This window comes from Dermacentor albipictus, chromosome 8 (genome assembly GCF_038994185.2).
Source record: "Dermacentor albipictus isolate Rhodes 1998 colony chromosome 8, USDA_Dalb.pri_finalv2, whole genome shotgun sequence".
In the NCBI taxonomy this organism is placed as follows: domain Eukaryota; kingdom Metazoa; phylum Arthropoda; class Arachnida; order Ixodida; family Ixodidae; genus Dermacentor; species Dermacentor albipictus.
In genome coordinates, this window is record NC_091828.1 from 44392004 (window position 1) to 44410672 (window position 18669).

An 18669-nucleotide genomic window follows, 5' to 3' on the forward strand; every position below is an offset into this window, starting at 1 on the left:
GCCATCACTGTTATTGAAAGAAGGAACTGAACATGTACGGTGCCGGATGTGTCCAGTTTCTGCTTCATTTATCTACGTCCAATAGGCACTACGTTTACTGCTCCTGTGAACCACCAACAAGCATGAAAAATAGCAACAATACAAATGAGAAGCATGAGCTCGGCTTTCACTGCGTCAGCTCGTGCGCATTGCACAGCTTCTCGTGCGTGTCTTTCGATTCTTATGTTCCTCGCAGGAGCTGCAAAAGGCAGCAGGTGAAAAAGAGTGACCAGCACACTGGCTCTGTACAAATTGTGATCCTTTAATGCGTCACACGGTGAATTCAGCGGCGACTAGGTAATCCTGATTCATGACGCCTTCTTCCGTCTCCCCTTCTTCCTCTTGTGGCTCCTCGGCGCCCTCCACCTCGGCAGGTTGTTGCACCCCCATGCTGCCCTCTTCCATGCTCACCTCCTGCATTCAAGTGGACCGAGGCTTTGCTTGGTACAGGTGTCGAGCACAACAGACACACGGCATGAAAAGCAAATATGGGGTAAAGAAGCATTGTGAATTTTACCACGAACGAATCGCATACAAAGATTAGCTTGCACGTTAGATGTTTTACATCCCCTCGTATCTAGAGTTTTTGTGCTTTACTTATGGTTGTTTTATTCAACACAAATGAAAATATTAAGCCGAGTTAGAGTGCAGGAAAAGGCTTCTATTATAGCAAGTTTATCATTTGTAGTAAGAACAGAGCCTTTGTACGCGAGAGAACGCTGCCTTGTCAAGCCACCATCCTCCTCGACTCACCCTCCTGCGCTTTCGCTTGCACTTACAGCATACGGGGTGCGGCTGCAATCTTGTCGCACTTGCACTTTATATGGAACCTCACGGTGAAGACGACAGCAGAAATTTGCCTGGAGTGTCCATATAATTGCTGTTGCAATACAGTAAAACTCATCCAACCAAGTGTAGCACGAAACTACAAAGGAAACCCATATGGGTTTCTCAGAAGGTAAGCTACACACATTAAGAAAAAGAAAATTTGTCCTGTTTGGATCGTACCCAGAAAATATGCTTTTTCCAAATGGTTGCTCTACCATCTGAGCTAGCCAGGAGGCTGGGCAGATTGAAAAGCAAATCAATCGACAGGCCAGAGCAAGGGGACACAGAATGTGGCAAATAAGTTACGTGGAAGTCTTGCCAGCAAGGTGGAAGGAAGCTTACAAAAGGGCAGATTGTCATCCACCCGACTGTACAATGTAGGGCTTGAGGGCTTTCTTTCTGTGAAACACAATATGGGTTTTCCTTGTATTTTCGTGATACAGTTGGATGAATGACAAGAAGCAATACTTCCAGTACTTCGCAGAACTGATCTTCCACATTCTTTACACATCAAAGAATGACTTGGTTGTGCTACAGAGCATCGCAAGAATAACAGCTGAGAGGCCCTTGAAAACAGTTTCCAAGACTCGTACAAGAGCATGCATCATGCAAGAACGTTTCCAGCAAGGCAAACAGTTTCGCACCATCATTGCCTCATCAGCGTTTTCAGGCAAGGACTCGTCTTCCGGCCCGCAGTAGTCGTGCTCCAACTGCACCTGGCACGAAGCATTTTCAGCCAGTAGAGCCTGTGGAAAAGAGGGAGTAAAAAACATGTTTGGCTAATATGTATTGCTACATCCAAGTTCAAATGTGGATTTCAACTGTGTAAATCATTCCCTGGTACACACCTTAAAGGGACACTGAAGGCAAATATTACGTCGATGTGGACTATCAAAATGCCATTCCAGAAACCACGCAGTGCATGGTTCATGCCAAGAAAACACTTATTGTAAAATTCTGAGCAAGCAGCCCCTCTCAAGCAAGTCGAAATTACTGGCAAAGTGGGCAGGGGGGTGAATGGGGCGCTAAGATGGTGACAAAAAAATTTTCTCTGGAAAAAATTAAAGAAAAGTCGCAGTAGGCATAGACTGAAAATTTTAATAAGCCAAAGATTTGTTAGAGCTGTTCATCACTCTCAAAACAATTAAAAGATTCCTCCAAGTCGGTCTCAAAAAAAGTTGGCAGCATTCTGCTTGAAACCCACGGTCAAATGTTTAGCACTAACGAGAGTTCCAATACAAGTCAAGCTGAGTTGCAGTGCATGGCTACCGGCGGCGGACATCGAACCACAGCTTGGCCATGCTCACATCGCAGCTGACAGCGCCGCAAATATCAGCAAGTTTTCTTCTTCGTGTGAAATTATTGTGGGGAGAGGGCACGTGGGAGAGGGTAAAGCAGCAATATTGGTAACGAAACATTGCTGCTTGGGAGTGTCGGTGGTTTGTTCTGAAGCGCCATCTGCTACAGATTCAAAAGGAACCGGAAAAAGCCTGGTGAGTGATCAGCGTAAGGCTACGGGGACGCCAGCGTGCAGCCGTCACTACTCCTCTGTCACTGAGTGGCCTTGTTGCTGAGCCGCAGGGAGATGCTCTGTACTGTGTGACAGGCAGACCTTGCCGGTTGCCAGCAAGACCGCTGTCAGCTGGTGGTTCGCGAATTGCAAACGGCGTGTGGCAAGTTGCCATGTTGCTAACAAGGATGTGCCTTTTTTTACAAAAGGAGAAGAGGCCATGGAAACTTTTTTCGTGACCTGGATGTGGTAGGCCAGTGTTGCCTGGGTGCGGTGCAAAGTGGAGGAGGGTGGTTGGGGGGTGGAGCACTTTTCCAGAATGGCACGGAAATTTGACATCAGCAGTAAAGCTGAAGGGGGAGGGGGTGCTCTTGCACGGGCAAGGGTGCTTGCTCAGAATTTTACGGCAGTTTGATTGCAGATCGGTCTGAAGGTTCTGCGTGCCTCAAGCGCTATTCAAATGATATGCCCATGAGCAAGGAGTTGGGATGCTGCATATGCCGTTGCTGCCCTTCACTGCTGTTGGTGAGTAAAATGGCGCCCAACGGCCGGCACTACGTCTTTCTTTTCTACGTAAAACACAAAATCACAGCCAGAAACTAAGCGAACAACACATCGACAGCATCCCAATACATCACACGGACACAGAATTGCCTGGCAATGTGCAAAGGCTGGAGGGGTTTCCTGAACCCAATGCTAGGTAGTTTGAGAACCCCCTCTACAATTAAAGAAAAAAAAGAAGAACCATGAGAAAGGCACGCGAGTGAGCAGGGCAGGCCCACCTGTGCCAAGTTTGTGCGTGCGAAGAGGCCACCCTCGTCGTCCAGTTCCTCGTCTCCCGGCACGCACCAGGAGAAGTCGCCTGCCGGCTCCATGGCCAGTGGCGGCTCGTCCTGCAGGTCGTACCAGACGTCGCCTTCATCGACGCACAGATTGTGGATCATGGCACAGATGGCCACCACCTGCGTTTGGAGGATGACAACAAGCAGACAGAGACTCGGATATATGGTACCCGCGACAGCCTGAAGTCGTTCACCGAGAAAAGGAGTTTAACAGCATGGTCACCACCTCATGGTGACAACACTTATGATAATGTGACAATGACGAAGATAGTGGCACGGCAAACATGCCGTTGCTCAGCCTCCTCAAGGCATGTAGTCAGAAGAATAACAAATCAGTTGTGTCTTGCTTTCCATTACCACTAGAACAAATTATGGACACTTCAAGGAAATTTTTGCCATCGCTGTGAGGTTCCATATATATTTACATATATGTATGCTATATGACATGCGATATATGCGGGTTATATTGCCACACCATTCTATCACTAAAGTTGCTCATACCAGATCTCACATTTTTGACAAGGTTGTTCCTCAGAATTTTAAGAATGGCAGCCCACAAACAAATGTCATGAAACAAAACACCAACAGCACATGCCTTTCATCTTAAATCTTCTCAGACTTAAATATTAAAAGTGCAAAACAATAACAGAGCTCAAATCCGAAAATGATGTAATTATAGTGCGCAGCTGTGCACTACCTCTGGGATTGGCACAGGAGAGAGATTTGAAGCATGCCCGATTCGGAAAAGTGGTCGTAATGTCGTTAAGGAAGATGCTTGCTTTAATTAATAAACATAAATGAAATTGTCTGATGGCAGGATTCAAGCAGAGGACTCCTAGCCCAACAACTCAATTTTACTTAGCTTACATTTACTTCAATTCATGCCCCCACTACAGCTACGAGTTTTACACTTTGTGCGATATTATAACATGCTGCTACATTGCATTCATTGCTAGGCCCTTATGGTGAAACCATGATTTTTCTGGATGGTCGTCCACCTGTCGGCCTAGCCCACAACACGTCCCAAGGGCTGTAGGCCTTGTTTTGATCCCTATGGCGTGGTGACCCAGACGTCATCCAAACATGCAACACCTTCGGCCAACCGGGTCTGCCACCGAGGGAGAGAAAGAAGCCGCTACAATGGGTTTAATTTTTTTACAGCACTAGATTATACTTTAAATTTACAGCACTAAATTACGTTAAGAAACAAGAGAAGAAGGGAAACAGAGGGGCTCTACTTTGTTAATTATGACCGCATAAAGCTAACAGACAATGAAGCCAAGGAAAGCATTGGGGACATTAGCTGTAGTTTAAATGTTGAAAATAACGAAGAAAAGCGAAATTAAAATGGACGAAACGATAACTTGTCGCCAGTGGGAGCTGAAACCCACAACGTCTGCATAACCTGTGCATTGCACTACCAATTGTGCTACAGTGATGGCTATCAATCTATACACTAACTTGGGTGTTTATGTTTGCTATGTCTAGCCCTAGGAGTGTTAGCCAGAGCCACTCAGTGCCATGGTGGGTGGATTAAGAAACTATGCCGCACCATAGAGCTTCCTACTAAAATTAGCATGGGGAAATCTGGCCTATAGTTGTCCAGCCATTGAGTGGGAATGATGGATTTTCCAAAAATTTGCCATGGCTTCGTTGAAAAAGCAAACTACAGGTTTCATTTTGTAGTTCCTTGTGCTTCAGCTGAGTTGCATGCTAAACACAAAACACTTTGTAAGAACAGTGTATTGTTTTAAGTTGGCAAATACTTCATTAGTCACGTGCACAATTTGCATGAATAAGTCTTAATATTGTGCAAGTATGCACACCGCTATATCTGAATTGCTTTCAGGCAGTGACACTTACCGTAGGTGAATATGGCAGATATCTTTAAAGAATTAATTTTATTTGTAAAGTGCTGAAAACAATACAATGCTTGAAATAAGAAGGCAAATGACTCAAATCAATGCTATACAGCAAACTTGAGATGACAATTACTGTATTTGCATGAATTTTAATGGGAAGTTTTTTTTTATTTCCAGCCTCGGGACCTTCCCTTTATTATTATTATATTATTTATTATTATTATTATTACGTATTATTATTATTTATATTATTTTATTATTATTATATTTGTTCATGACAAGTATGATCAAAATATGCAGATCTTGTTCATCTCTTTCGGAGAGACCAAATGTCCCCCCTTGCATTATATTTGTGGTCGCAAGATCTGATCGGCTCCGATCCAGCACTACGGCACGGCAGAATGCCTTGGTTTCGGCGCGAAGGGGATCAAAGGCAACCTTTGATTGTCAATAACTCCACTTTGGCTGAACGAACTGAAATACTTTTCGCTGCAAGTATTTTCGAAATGATGCATTTTTATGTCAAATGAATTTTTTGACTTCTATAAAGAAATGGTTCGGACCCTTTAAATAACTTCTTGCAAGCAAGCCGGCACGTTAGGACGCTTCACACATTTTGATTTGGGGCTCTCGACAGGGAGGATCCACAGCAATTAAGTAGCAATCATGTGTGCTCGCAGAGTGCAATTGCCTTGTGCATTTAGAAAAAGTATGGATTGCTTTGAAAATTTAGGCCAACGAAGGCAGACAGAACGTAGTAAATAAATCCGCAAGAATGCCTGAAGCCACAAGCACAAAGATCGGACAAACCCACACGCTGACCCCCATTCCCACGGCGGCTGAAATGATGCTACCACCAGAGTTACCTCTAGTAGTTTTGTAGGAAAGAGTGTAGCGGGCCCCTTCAACATGCGGTGCCCGCACTCGCCCACTAGAGGTTTCTGCGTACCTTGGCTGTCCGCTGTCTGACCGTTTGCAGGCGCCTCTCGAACACCAGCCTCCACCGGCCGGTTATCTGGGTCAGTGCGTCGTGCAACACCGTCAGGGCTCTGTTGCAGATGGCGTTGAAGCTGGCTTCGGCTTCGTCTTGGAGTGGCTTGCGGAAGGGCGGCAGCACCGTCAAGGGTTCCATAAGGCACGGGTAGCCTTCTCCCGCAATTAGAAAGTATCCCTGAATGGCGCATGAGAGAAACCCAAAATGCTTTGAAACTTCACATTATTTGATGTTAGACCTCAATATAGCGAACTTCAGTATAACAAAACTATCCATACAGCAAAGTATTTAACTTTATATAACTTCTTGTTCATAGAACACCATGTATTTAGAAACCTCGATATCTAACGAAATTTCACTGCTGCCGCAAAGGTACACCAACACAATAAATGGAAACTTCCACAGACGCAGATGGTCAAATGGTTGAAATACAAGCGGCTGCTTGCGGACGAACTTCTTAAATCACACACGTGCGACCAAGGCTGACCGTTGAAGTGGAGCAACATCGCATCCCGCATAAGGTACAAGTGCGATAACATCCTATTGTGCCCCGCACGCTGTACGCTTTGGTTGTGAGTGGAAGTATGCGAGCGTGAACTGAAAGGAATGGTGGTTTGATGAGTCTTTGAGGCTAGTTGAGTGTTTTCTCGCACAAGAAAGGCAAGGAAGCAGGTCGACTCACATATATTTTCCTAGCGTGGTCATGGCTGTCAGTGAAGCTCAGAGCATGTGCAGCCGGCGAGCCCAGTGCCAATTTTACAGACCTTGTTATATCGAGGTTTAACTGTATTTCCTTTGCGATCCGTGGCATCAACCACAATACAAGATTTTAAGCTGTGCAGCTGCTACCATAGTTGCCCAAGAGCATTTCGAAAAACGCCTCAGGAAACATGGCTAATAACAAAGCCATATACTGTACAGTCAAGCACTGCTTCAAGAAAATTCACAGGATTTTTTTCGGAAGCCTGATTATTAGGACTTGCTCAATTATTTGAAGTTTCCCATGGCACCCATATTTTTGAGCAATGCAGCCCCCAAAAATGCAACCTTGTTTTGCAAATAAAGGAGCAGTAAGCACAAAGCTTTTGTGTGTTCTAGAAATAAAAATGCAGGTAGCTGCATTTGACATGCAATCAAGAAAGTGGTAACAGAGCGCTAACGCAAACAGGAACTGAGCCCCTAGGCATTGCATAAATGTTCACAGTTATTATCGTTAACACATGGAGTGGAATCTCAATGATACGATCTGAGGAAAAAAAATTTAGATACAACATACTAACCTGGAAAATGCACAATCTAAAGTCAACAAGAAAATTGGCCGACTTAACTGTAGTTGACATCTATGCAATGCAAAGTGTTGAGCAAATCGTTGCAGCACGAGACGCCAACATGTGTTGTCATTTTTGTGGCTTCGGAAACCTTACGTTTGAGCTTCTAGAATTCAGCTGAGTCAGTAGCCTCTTCAGGCGGGGCATTTTGGTGGGAAGTTTTGAAGTGCCTACTTGGCAAGAATCGTCACACGAGCTGCCGATGTGCCCAGAGCAGGTTAGGCCTGAGCGGCCCGGGAGGCGCTTTGTCATTTTCCTATAGCATAGTGTTTAAGATGGGGACGGTAAGCGGCATGAGACACAGACGCATGCTGTTCTGATGAGGCAAAGCAACTCGGGAGGCGTATTATTGTTTTTCTACTGCGCTTTGCAACGCCTGCTGCAGCGACCGGCGACGTGTTTGGACTATCCCCTATTAAAAGCATGCAGTATGCTTCCAATAGAACTAGGTTACAAGCGCTGTGAAACAGATCTCTGCAGATGATTATCATAATAGGGTTGGCAGCAATATCTGTGAATGTAATGTATGAGGACCCGCGAGCAGATCTGCTGGTACCATGGAAGGGGAAACTGAGTGTGTGCCGAAATTTTCATGGGACACGGGCAGGTGAATACTGCGGGGAAGCTGCTGTGGCGAGCACCTTGTGGGCCTTGTGCCTTTCTTTGTTCACGTGGTGCCTAGTAGCTGGAGAATGTATCATACAATCAAACTTTGGTGATTTACTATGTGTTGGTGCCTAAAAATCATGTTTTTTGAGAAAGCATTAACCAGTAAAAAGAAGCATAACTGTATTGGGTGATGTTTTCTGCTCTCGCTCAAGAACGTTGGCACCAGGAAATCGAAAGAAACAGGATCCTATCCATGAGGTTCTACTGCACTCCATGACACCATAGCTAGCCTATTTAAGTTGGCACAAACAATAAAGGTTACTTTTGACTGGTCATACATGTGATCATACTGCTCATACCTTTCGCATTCACGACCAAACGATAGTACATCACATATGATGCAATTATCACACGGAAGGTGTCGTAGATCTGAACTTATTCATCACCAAACGAGTGATGTGGCATGCTCATGCAACCTATAGCCACAGGGAAAGCGACCGAGATATACTGCATTGTGTGCTGAACGGCTCAAAAATGATTTGCGATTTTACGTAACCTTATGTCCACATGCTGTAGTTGCAATACACAAAGTAGTTATTCCATGGAAAGTATGGCAGGTCAAAAACAACTGCGCTGCAAACTGTGCAGAGTCAGAAGGCTACGATTGCACTACTTCCACAGCTTCCATGGCGCTAGTTAGAATATACTAGTGGGTTTGCGTTGGCGTAGTGAACAGCGCTGATGTTGAGAACAGCGCATCTGTCCAGTTCTAATCACTTGTGCCATCCCCTATGCTGTTTGCCACGTTTAGCATAATGTGCTTTTTGGGATCGTGTCGAGCCGCACATGTGCACTGGATGGGCATTGCTGTCTGCACATATCAGCTACTCACCTGTGGCGGGTAGCTGGCCTTCTCATAAAGTGGACTGGCCCGGAAGACGTCGGCTGGCTCCATGGTTGCAGGGTATCCCACGGAGAAGTCGAGGAAGTGGCCACGGGAATCACACAGGGCCTGGGACAAGGGGCTGGTCAGACAACAATGGACGGTGCTCTCGCTAAATCAGCTCGCGGACAACAGTGGCAGAAGAGCATTCCGGGCAGGCTGAAATTGTAGAGTTTTAGCGCGGCGTTATCACCTTACTGTTAGCAATAACGGCTGCTATGGCGGTGTATGCGTGGAGTTTACAGAGTTATGGCAGATGGAACCGAGGCGTGAAAGTGTGTCAATTTCCACTTACCAGATGGGACCACTGCAATGTTCAATGTTGAATGATGTGGTGCCATTTGTTAGGTGGAAATAAACATACTTTCCTGCCTTGCTGCCACCTCCCTAGGTTGAAACAAACATGCAGTCTCAATATTAATGACAAAACATCCGTTTTAATTTGGCCTTGGCATGAGGTAAGACTAAGCAATGGCCAATTTTGCCACATATTTCTTGCTGTCACGAGTGAGATCAAGTAATCCGAGCGCATTAGTGTCGAAGCTAAAAGCCTGGGCACTGCCATGCAGTTACACAACCACAGTAACTGGTCGGAGCCCTCCTGGCAAATTGTGCATGCGCAGTCACGGCAGCCTTTAACAGTAAGACTGTGAAGCTGTGCTAAAGCACTCTACTGTTGCACAGTTTAATGCCTGTATTACAAATTCTGGTTCAATAAAGACTTCAATACTCACTGTGATGCTGTGCTAAAGCACTCTACTGTTGCACAGTTTAATGCCTGCATTACAAATTCTGGTTCAATAAAGACTCAATATAGAACTTAATGCATCAAAATTAGCACTCACAACGAAGTCCATGATGGGAACATTTTCACCTCATAGATATTTTTGTGGAGCAAGGCTGAAACACAGCCACCTCCATATGAGAAAAAAAAAAAAAAACTTCAAAGCGACTCTTACGACTCCTAATGCCATGGAAACAATGATGACCAAATGAAACATTTCAAGGAAAAAACACGGTTAACCCCACAATACTTTACTTATCCCTTTTCATACCTACAAATTCAGCTTTACATGCGGGAAGCGTAAATGCTTCACTGACCATTGGCTTCACTTGGTTGTTACTGCGTTAGACAGACAAGAGATGGGACCTGAAGTGCTTCTCCATACCAGTGGTGCTATTTCACCTTCCAAAATGACTTTTATCTCCACAGGCTGGACAATCTAAATAGGACACGCTCAAGTGTTTCTCTAGCGCCATGGTTGTCGCAACAAGAGTTGGTAGACTGTTCAAGGCAGCACAATTAAATGTTTGTAAATGCAGTGTTCAGGCGTACACAATGATACAGAGTTTCTACACTCTGTTGTATACGCAGCAAGCAACACTATGAACACTAGGAAGACTTCTCTCACAGCCTGCATTTGCAGCTAAATAAAGACAGCTTGTCACATACAAAAGAAAGGTATAATAATGCATCAGGTAATACAACGTAACATTAAGCCTTATGCTTTTATGTCGCAAGATATTATATAACATTACCTTGTGAGAAGTCTCAGATCTAAATCTTTTAGCCACAAAACTAGTGGAGAGACACATTTCCAAGACCGGTGGCCACAGTGCATCGCTTGTGGCCAAAACATAGTATGTCACATAGGAAGCATGAAGGATCAAAATTAATAAATAAACAATATGACATAATCTCACGTGCAAAAGTTGCAACATATGAAGTAGCTATCTCGTAGGAAGCACCGCAGATCAAAAACAACTGCAATGAAGTCGTGACTTTTGTGGTGCGTAAACATAAAACACATTGAGATGAGATTACACATTGCATAGGATGAAAGCAAACAAAATTGTAAGCATCACCCTAGTTGTTCTAGTGCCCTTACTTAACCACTGCTACACATAGATTCCGACATGTGTGTTGGATCAGCGTAATGTTTTTTTTGAGCTTGCACTTCTTGCATGCCGTTTTCTGTTTTTGTTTCTCAGTTGTGGAATTTTTGCTCACCTGCACAAGAACGGAGGTCTCGCCAGACGCCGTCGTGATGCAGCAAGTGTCGACCACTCCCGCGGCAGCACCAAAGCTTTCGCTGGAGCACAGCTCCGAGAAACCCTCGGCCACGGCGCGCAACTTTGCTTCGGTCTGGGGTGGCTGGATCAGCATGCTGAGTTGGCCGGCAAAGTTGTTCACGTAACGGTACACCACACCGTGAATAGTCGAGCGTGGTATGCCAAAAGTATCTGTGTGGAACCAGGACCACGTGGTTGAATGCACGACCACTGAACAAATGGCAACAGATCAAGATTCATAACACCAAGTATAGAAGATTACTCAAAATTACTTGAAATTATGAGGAACTTTTACCTAGGCAACTCCTATCTAAATAAACATAAATGAGGAAGTCACTTTGCTTGGCACCCACTTGACCAATTTTGATGAAAAATGTCCACATTGAAAAAAAAAAAAAAGAAGGCTACATCCCTGAATGCTAGGAGAAATTCTTTTATTTAGGCCACCAGTTCCCTGTTTACAGATACTGCTAAAGATCTAAAATTTAAGAATAAATTAGGCATTGAGTTCATAACTTCATTACTCAACTATAATAGATCACATCACAATTCTGCAAACTCCACAGACTGGGACATCTTAGGCAGACAAGGTTGACTTATTATACACTCTGAATTATACCGACTTCTGAACATCACCTTTGCAAAATCACATAAACGCTATAGCAATTTCACATAAGCTGCATACTTATACATAATACAGTCAAACCTCATTAAAAAAAAAAAACTGGATATAATGAAACGATGGATATAACGAAGTGAAGTTGCCCTTAAAGTGCCTATACAGATTCATAGTGCGGTACATGAAATAATGCATATATCAAAGTAATAGATGTAGTGAAGTAACTCTGGCTCACTCTTCATCTTCGTTATACTGAGGTCTTAATATATTTGTCCTCCTTTTATAATGGAACAGACACAGTATTTGAAGCCACTGTGTAGGCTTCTGCGAGCACCCTCAAGAACTTTACACCCTTTAATCAGTAAACACAATGACAATTTCACTGATCCTGTATAAATTTCTTTTGCTTAAGGTTTTGGGGTGCATTGTTGAGCACATAGTACTCTTGGCAGAAAAGTACAAGGTGTGTCATGTTGCAAAATTACTGCTAGATCTTACATGCGTTGGGTGTTTTTCCAAAGAGCAACACAGTTATTCTCTGTCTAAGCAAAAAATTACCAGGATTAAATTAAAATACTGATTATTAGCGATATGCAACTGCCCATTTAGGAGTTCTTTAAATGTGGAAAATCAATGAAAAATTAATAATACTAATTAGGATACTTATTGTTCCTCAGGAAAAACAGCCTCTACATCGCCGTCATTATTCCTTAGAGACACCTCATAATCAACATTGAAGTTTTCTGCTAGAATTTTTACATCATTCAACATCCTTGAATTCTTGAAATTAGGAGCGTGTATTGGTAGCCAGGAGGATGTACTCAGGCATAGAGCTTAAATGAGTACTGACATATTTTCAATTCTTCATTCTTTGCATTAAATAAAGGTCTGGGGCCTCTGAAGCCTAGACAAAATACTCGCAAGCCTCAGAGTACCCTAAACAAATGTAATATAGTAATATCTTTTGAACAGCTTATTCCAGTTTCATTTCTATAGTGTCAGGACATCATGAAGCAAAAGGTGATTGTATGGGAACAGGACATTGCGACGGTGAGGGCAAATGCAGCAGCACAGCAGATGACAGAGTGAGTAAGAGTTGAAACCTTGCAATGTCCTGCGCCCATGTGACCACCTTCTGTGACACATCACAACACTGTAGAGACAAAACCGAAACTGGCTGCAGAAAAGCTATTATACGAAAATGATTAGGGCATTCTGAGGCTTGCAATACTTTTTCTGGGATTTAGAGGTATAGGACCTAGAGGTATAGGACCTTCAGCTAGTGCAAAATAAATAAATAAATAGAAGGAACAGTCGGACCTACCATGTCAGTATTCATTTAGGTGGAGTTCTAAACCCTAGATGGGGTACTGGCAAGCTTGAGAGAGCCATAAATTATTTACTACACATAATACTTATTTATAAAAACTGATTTAGGCTTTAGTATCCTGGTGGTGGATGTGTCATGATGTCATGACCTGGCTCACTCTGTGCCGGCCAGAAGACATGCGTGCAGCACTGTGGTGAAATTTTATGAGTGATGTCATCATACCTAGTTCTGTTGCAAGACGACGTCGCCAAATTTTGCTCTGTGTCGTGGCGCTAAATAACGAGGACAACACTAGGGCGGCACTTCGAGACGAACTTCAGCATCATATTTAATTATTTTGTAAGTGTTTCCCAATCTTTGTGTTCGACAAGTGTCATCTTTTTACAAGCGAGACACGTGTGGTAGTGAGTTTGTACAACCTCAAGATAATGTGTCTGTATTTCTTTAACCGTTGAGCTTGCAAAACATGTGGCGTAAAACAAGAAAAAATATTCCAAAAAGGTTTTTTTTCACTTCACAGAGAGTTTGCACATAGTGCCCTAATTAAACACAGTGAACCTCCACCACTTATGCAAGACCGTTTTTCAACCAGCAACCGGCTTACTTTATTCTCTAAGCATGAGCTGCGCCGAGCGAACAAGCCGACAACAACAGATGATGATGTGCACGTAAAGATGAAGAAGATGAAGCACATGAAGTACTCACAATATGTGCTATTCCTTGTACAACATGAAGACAATGAATAGCAAACTGTTTCTTGCATAAAGACAGTTTCTCTCACAGTACTCAAGCGTCTTCAATAATATTCTCTCCATGCACAACAGCAAAACAAACGCACGATACAAAGCAATATGCTCAAATGCCCAAACTTGGTAGTAGGTATTGGGACGAGCAGACATGCGACTTGCTCGAGGCGATTGAAGCAATGGAAACTGCGGTGCAGACGAGTACGACTCCTCATACTTGTCCACATCACATATTGATAAGGTGAGCGCAGGTCGGCTTATGATGGGTGGTTAAGCAAAGGCAGCGACTGACTGGCAATGGCGCGGTATGACGTCCCCATGGCGAGCCAGTGAAGGAAGATGAGCAGCTCGAGCTCGCGTGCCCAGCCCGACACCCTGGGCCGCGTAAAGATGGACGAGATGCGCCGGAAGGTGCTGCGGCTGATCCGGAAGTGGCGCTCGAAGGCCAGCGTCTCGTCGTGCAGGTAGTCGAGCAGCAGGGTGCGCACCGCGGGGCAGCAGTTGACGGGAACACGAGGAAGCGTGGTCGGTCTCTCCTGCACAACACAAATACGCCCACATAAGCGGAGGGCAGATTTACAAAACTTGCCACGTGCCTGACTGTTTATGTAAGGCTTGTTCTGCTGTCAACGAGAAGGTGGCAAAAGTGACCAGGAAATGAGAAACAGTTTCGACGAACAAGTGTCTGGCATGCGCTGAAGCCTATTTGGTGTGACTCAGTGCACGCACATGTAAAAAAAATGTATTGTCTGTTGACCTCCTTTTCTGGAGGACAGGTGGCTGTTTCACAAATGCTGCATTTCCTAAAGTGTGCCAAATTCTCCCATGCTCAATTGATGCTGTAACTTTAATAAAATGCTGCACGCGGTGAGTTGGAATTAGGAATCCATGTTAGCTAACCAGCATGCAAAAAAGCAGCACTCTTTTTGCATTTTTTGTTTGTCCTCGCAGGAATGCGAATTTCTGTGCTGCTTAGCTAATAAAGCTGTTAAGATGGGATACCTGGTTAAACAAGTTATGATGCATGATGCAAGTTATGATGCCTTAAGTAACAGAAGCTAGGTTGATGCAATATGCCTAGATTTTTCAAAAGCCTTTGACAAGGTTCCGCACCCTGAATTAATACAAAAATGAGTGTACCCTGGCATAAACCATAACATTGTACAATGGAGGAGCATAATACCTGACTGGACGAACACAATGTGTGGAAGTAAATGGTTACAGATCTGATCAATTACAAGTTACTTCAGGAGTCCTGCAAGGCTCTGTCACAAGCCCAATACTATTTTTAATCTATATAAATGATATTACATGTAACATTGATCAACACAACGGTACAACTTTTTGCATATGACTGCTAAATTAAAAAAGTTATGATCAATGCATATGACCAGAAAGCACTTAATGACACTGTTGCAGTCATCAGTGATTGGTGCGCTACTTTGAAAATGGAAATAAATAAATCCAAAACTGTTGCTCTGCGTGTCACAAATAAGAGTAAAGACATGCTCATTTACAATTATACAGTAGGCTCTATCCCTTCCTCCACAGTTGATGCAATAAAATAGAAGTAACTATATCAAGCAATTTAAAATGGAAGATACATATTGAAAACACTTGTTCAGCAGTGGAAAAAACGTTGCAGTACCTACGACTGAAATTGAAGCTTGCTACCACCCCGGTTAAACTAACAGCGTACCTAACGTATTACGGCCAACTTTGGAATATGCAAACATTACATGGGACCCTTCCGAAATTGGGCTCATCAAAATGCTAGAGAGAGTACAGAAGAGGGCCGCTAGGTTCATTCTTTCAAAATACTCCTCAAGAGAGTCAGTAACAGAAATGTTACGTCAATTAGAACTTCCCACATTAGCAGAACGTCAACAACTGGCTAGGCTAAAATTCTTTTACCTATTGTCAAAAAATAAGCTAAACATAGATACAACACAATACTTAACATAGCACCGAGGAAGAATTCTCAGAGGAATAATTAAACATACGTATGAAGTACCTCAACAGCGTATCAATGTATATGCTAATTCATTTTTTCCCCAAAACAACGCGACAATGAAATTCATTGCCATGATCTCTGTTCCGAAGTAGGTCATTAGAAAATTTTGCGAAAGGGCTCAAGAAATTCTTTTCGTAGTCTGGTTTACAATGCCGATATAATTTTTCCATGTTCATGTTGTGTTAAGTAAAAAAATTGATGTACTAATTGCTTTACAAAGCTGATATTATTTTTCCATGTTCATGTTGTGTTAACTAAAATTTGATTGCGTTACTGCAGCAATTGCGTAAAATTGACGTACTAATTGCACCGATGCACCACTGCATTACTAAACTATACTTTTAAATAAAAGTTGAATTACGTACTTTATGTAATGCTGTACGGGTGATTTGCATTAATATTTTTACTGTAACCCACCCCTGTAACGGCCTGAGGGCCAACAGTATGCTGAAATAAAGTAACAAGCGTTACACGACAGGAAAAAGAATAGGCGGACCGGACAAACGCTAGACTGCAACTGTCTTTCCGTAGTCCGACGGTTGTATCGTCAACTTCTAGCCCTGTCTGGACCTGAAGCGCAGGTAACTCCGCTCCTGGAGACGTATTCGCGGGCGGTCACTTTCGGAAATGTTACTTTCAGTGCGCGTTGGTAGAGCAAGACCGGTTGAGCTGATGGGCTGGTTGAGCAAAATCGCTCGCGTCACGCGAGAGTGATCGTCCGAGAATACGTCCCGTGGACTGCTTTTTTGCACGCTCTGCATTACGTGCTTGACGACGAAAGTGCGGCAAGTTTCCAGTTTCAAATCACTGCGTGCACAACCACAGCTTCCACCGCAATACGTCGACGCTAACTGGACACCTTCCAGCGGATCAGCTAAGAAATGCCCGTTCGCGACAACGTAAACCGTTATGCGAAGGAGATTGAGAAAGTTTGTCACCCTTTTCTTTTGCCGAATCGCAGCCAGAATGTGGAGCAACTTCCGCTGCCGCTGCACCGCCTGCAGGAGGGTGTTCACTTTGCTCAAGTAGTCGTTCACCACGATGCTAAGCACCGCGACGACGGCTTTGAGTTTTTGCGGTTCGATCGCGGCAGCCGGCATCTCGGCGGTCGGCATCGTCGTCGCGTCTTGTGGCCGGCCGAACGACGCACGCGCGTAGTCTCCGTCAGCAACGATCGCACAGTGCTTCGCCGTGACAGATGCAGTCGACAATCTTCACGGGACGCTGGCGGCAATGTATAACCGCGAAAACGCACGAGGCACACACGCGAACGTAAACGCCACTGCTTTTGCGAAAGCCGCCATGTAAACAATGCCGATGCCAATGGCGATGGTGGTAACATTGATAACGATAACGATTATTTGTGCCAGCGCAATTCGTTTTCTAAACTACTTCTTTTTTAAATAAGTTTTATCAGGGTCCATAAATACTTTTCATCTGGTCACAAGACTTCCGCGTAGTGAACGCACCACGACGCTAGAGCAACTATTAGCCCCGAGAACGAACACGAGCGGCGCTGCGAGCGCCGCTCGCGTGACGTCAGGGCACGGACTCGCGCCTGTCGTCTGCTACAGTTCGGGCGTTGTCCGGGCGCTTTCTGCGGTGTTTTCGTTTGTTCACCCTCGTTCTCTCTGCTTGTATTGGCCTCGAGCTCCACCACTGGAAAAGCTGGCGCCACCGTCGGCGTGACGTGCTAGGAGGGATCACGTGGACATAGCGGCCGCGTCGGCTGCTTCGAGCGCGCCGAAGCGAGCTGAAAACGAGAGTTTAAATTCCCTCGTACGCTGCGGTCCTCATTTAGTGACGAGATTTTCCCGCGTCGAGTGTCTCCTTTACAACGCTTGAAAGGACTACAATATGTAGTGGCTGCCTTTGAAGGCGCGCGGCATGGTAGGCTACTGCTCGGTGCCGCAGGGCCGGACGCACGTAACGGAGGCCGGCGTCAGCCTTATTCAAACGTAGCCGCAAGACAAGAAACTGTGTGAAGCTTGGCTCGCGAAACAAAAAACCGGCAAACAGTTATCGGCTACAACTCGGGTATGCAGCAAGCACAGATCGACGCGAGGAAGATTTCTGCTACGGCGCCCGGTCTGCGATGTTCTGAAAACGCGCACTGAGACGCACGGCCGAGTCCGCTGCCCGACTAATGTCATGACGGTTTGGTCTATGAACTTGTCGATACTATAGATACTGGCAAGTTCAGTGGAGTGGAAAGGCAGCGGTAAGAAGCACATTTAAAGAAAGCATGGCATATGGTCATGTTTGTGTTATGAATTAATGCACTGGATTACAAAAAAGGAGCAGCGGGAAATTGCACGCTGAGAACGCCGATAAACATACAGTGCGACGCAACTCGAGAAATAGTATCGAAAGGTCACAGAATTTTGAAGAAAAAAAAAAGATTGAATCGTCGCGACGGCACATCACAGTCCCCGTAGGCATCGAAGTCTCTACAATGAAATTATTTTTGAACAGCTCTGATAGCGCCCACGCAACAATGGTTGCTTATATACTGTCAAATGCTCATATTCTGCGGCCTAAAGCTCATGGCACGGTGCGAAAACGCACGCGCGGAGAAAGCGAAACAGTGCGCGGACAAGCATGCAGACGCGCACTCGGTCGCTGCGAATCTGCGTGATCGCTGCATTGAGGCTTCATTCTATTACGCTCCATTTAGTTATACAAACACTATAAGAACATGTTTCACATAGTTTGCTCTCAGCGTTTACCTACTTTTCACGCAAGAAGCCGGTTCGGCTGACTCCATCGCGGCGACCGCGCGCAGTGGCGTTCACTGTACGTATTCGGTAAAGAGATAGCGACTGTAAACGATTGTGTGCTTTCAGTTTGCCCAAGATTATTATTTAGACAGTAAGAAACTTCTCTCGTTTCGAAAGTACTTAAGGGAGAGCTCGCGCGTGGTGTTTTCAGT

The 18669-nt window shown here is 44.5% G+C and overlaps 1 protein-coding gene across 1 annotated transcript; it reads right to left on the minus strand.

Annotated features, from left to right (window-relative positions):
• Window positions 1-281: 281 nt before the first annotated feature.
• LOC139048426 (uncharacterized) lies at window positions 282-17065 on the minus strand. The gene is made up of 8 exons (XM_070522811.1): window positions 16676-17065; window positions 14016-14259; window positions 10967-11199; window positions 8905-9024; window positions 6031-6252; window positions 3160-3339; window positions 1512-1613; window positions 282-453 (listed from the first exon to the last, which is right to left on the minus strand). Exons 1-8 carry the CDS (start codon window positions 16850-16852, stop codon window positions 310-312), a joined length of 1422 nt encoding a protein of 473 aa, XP_070378912.1. The 5' UTR covers window positions 16853-17065; the 3' UTR covers window positions 282-309.
• Between the last annotated feature and the right edge of the window lie 1604 nt (window positions 17066-18669).

Excerpts from the sequence above, each read along its gene's own strand:
- LOC139048426 (XM_070522811.1), bottom strand. The coding sequence starts at position 16,852 with ATGCCGACCGCCGAGATGCCGGCTGCCGCGATCGAACCGCAAAAACTC. Across the intron at positions 11,200-14,015 it reads GTCATACCGCGCCATTGCCA|ATACTTTTGGCATACCACGC; the intron begins GTCAGTCGCTGC and ends GGTTCCACACAG. Across the intron at positions 3,340-6,030 it reads TCAGACAGCGGACAGCCAAG|GTGGTGGCCATCTGTGCCAT; the intron begins GTACGCAGAAAC and ends CTCCAAACGCAG.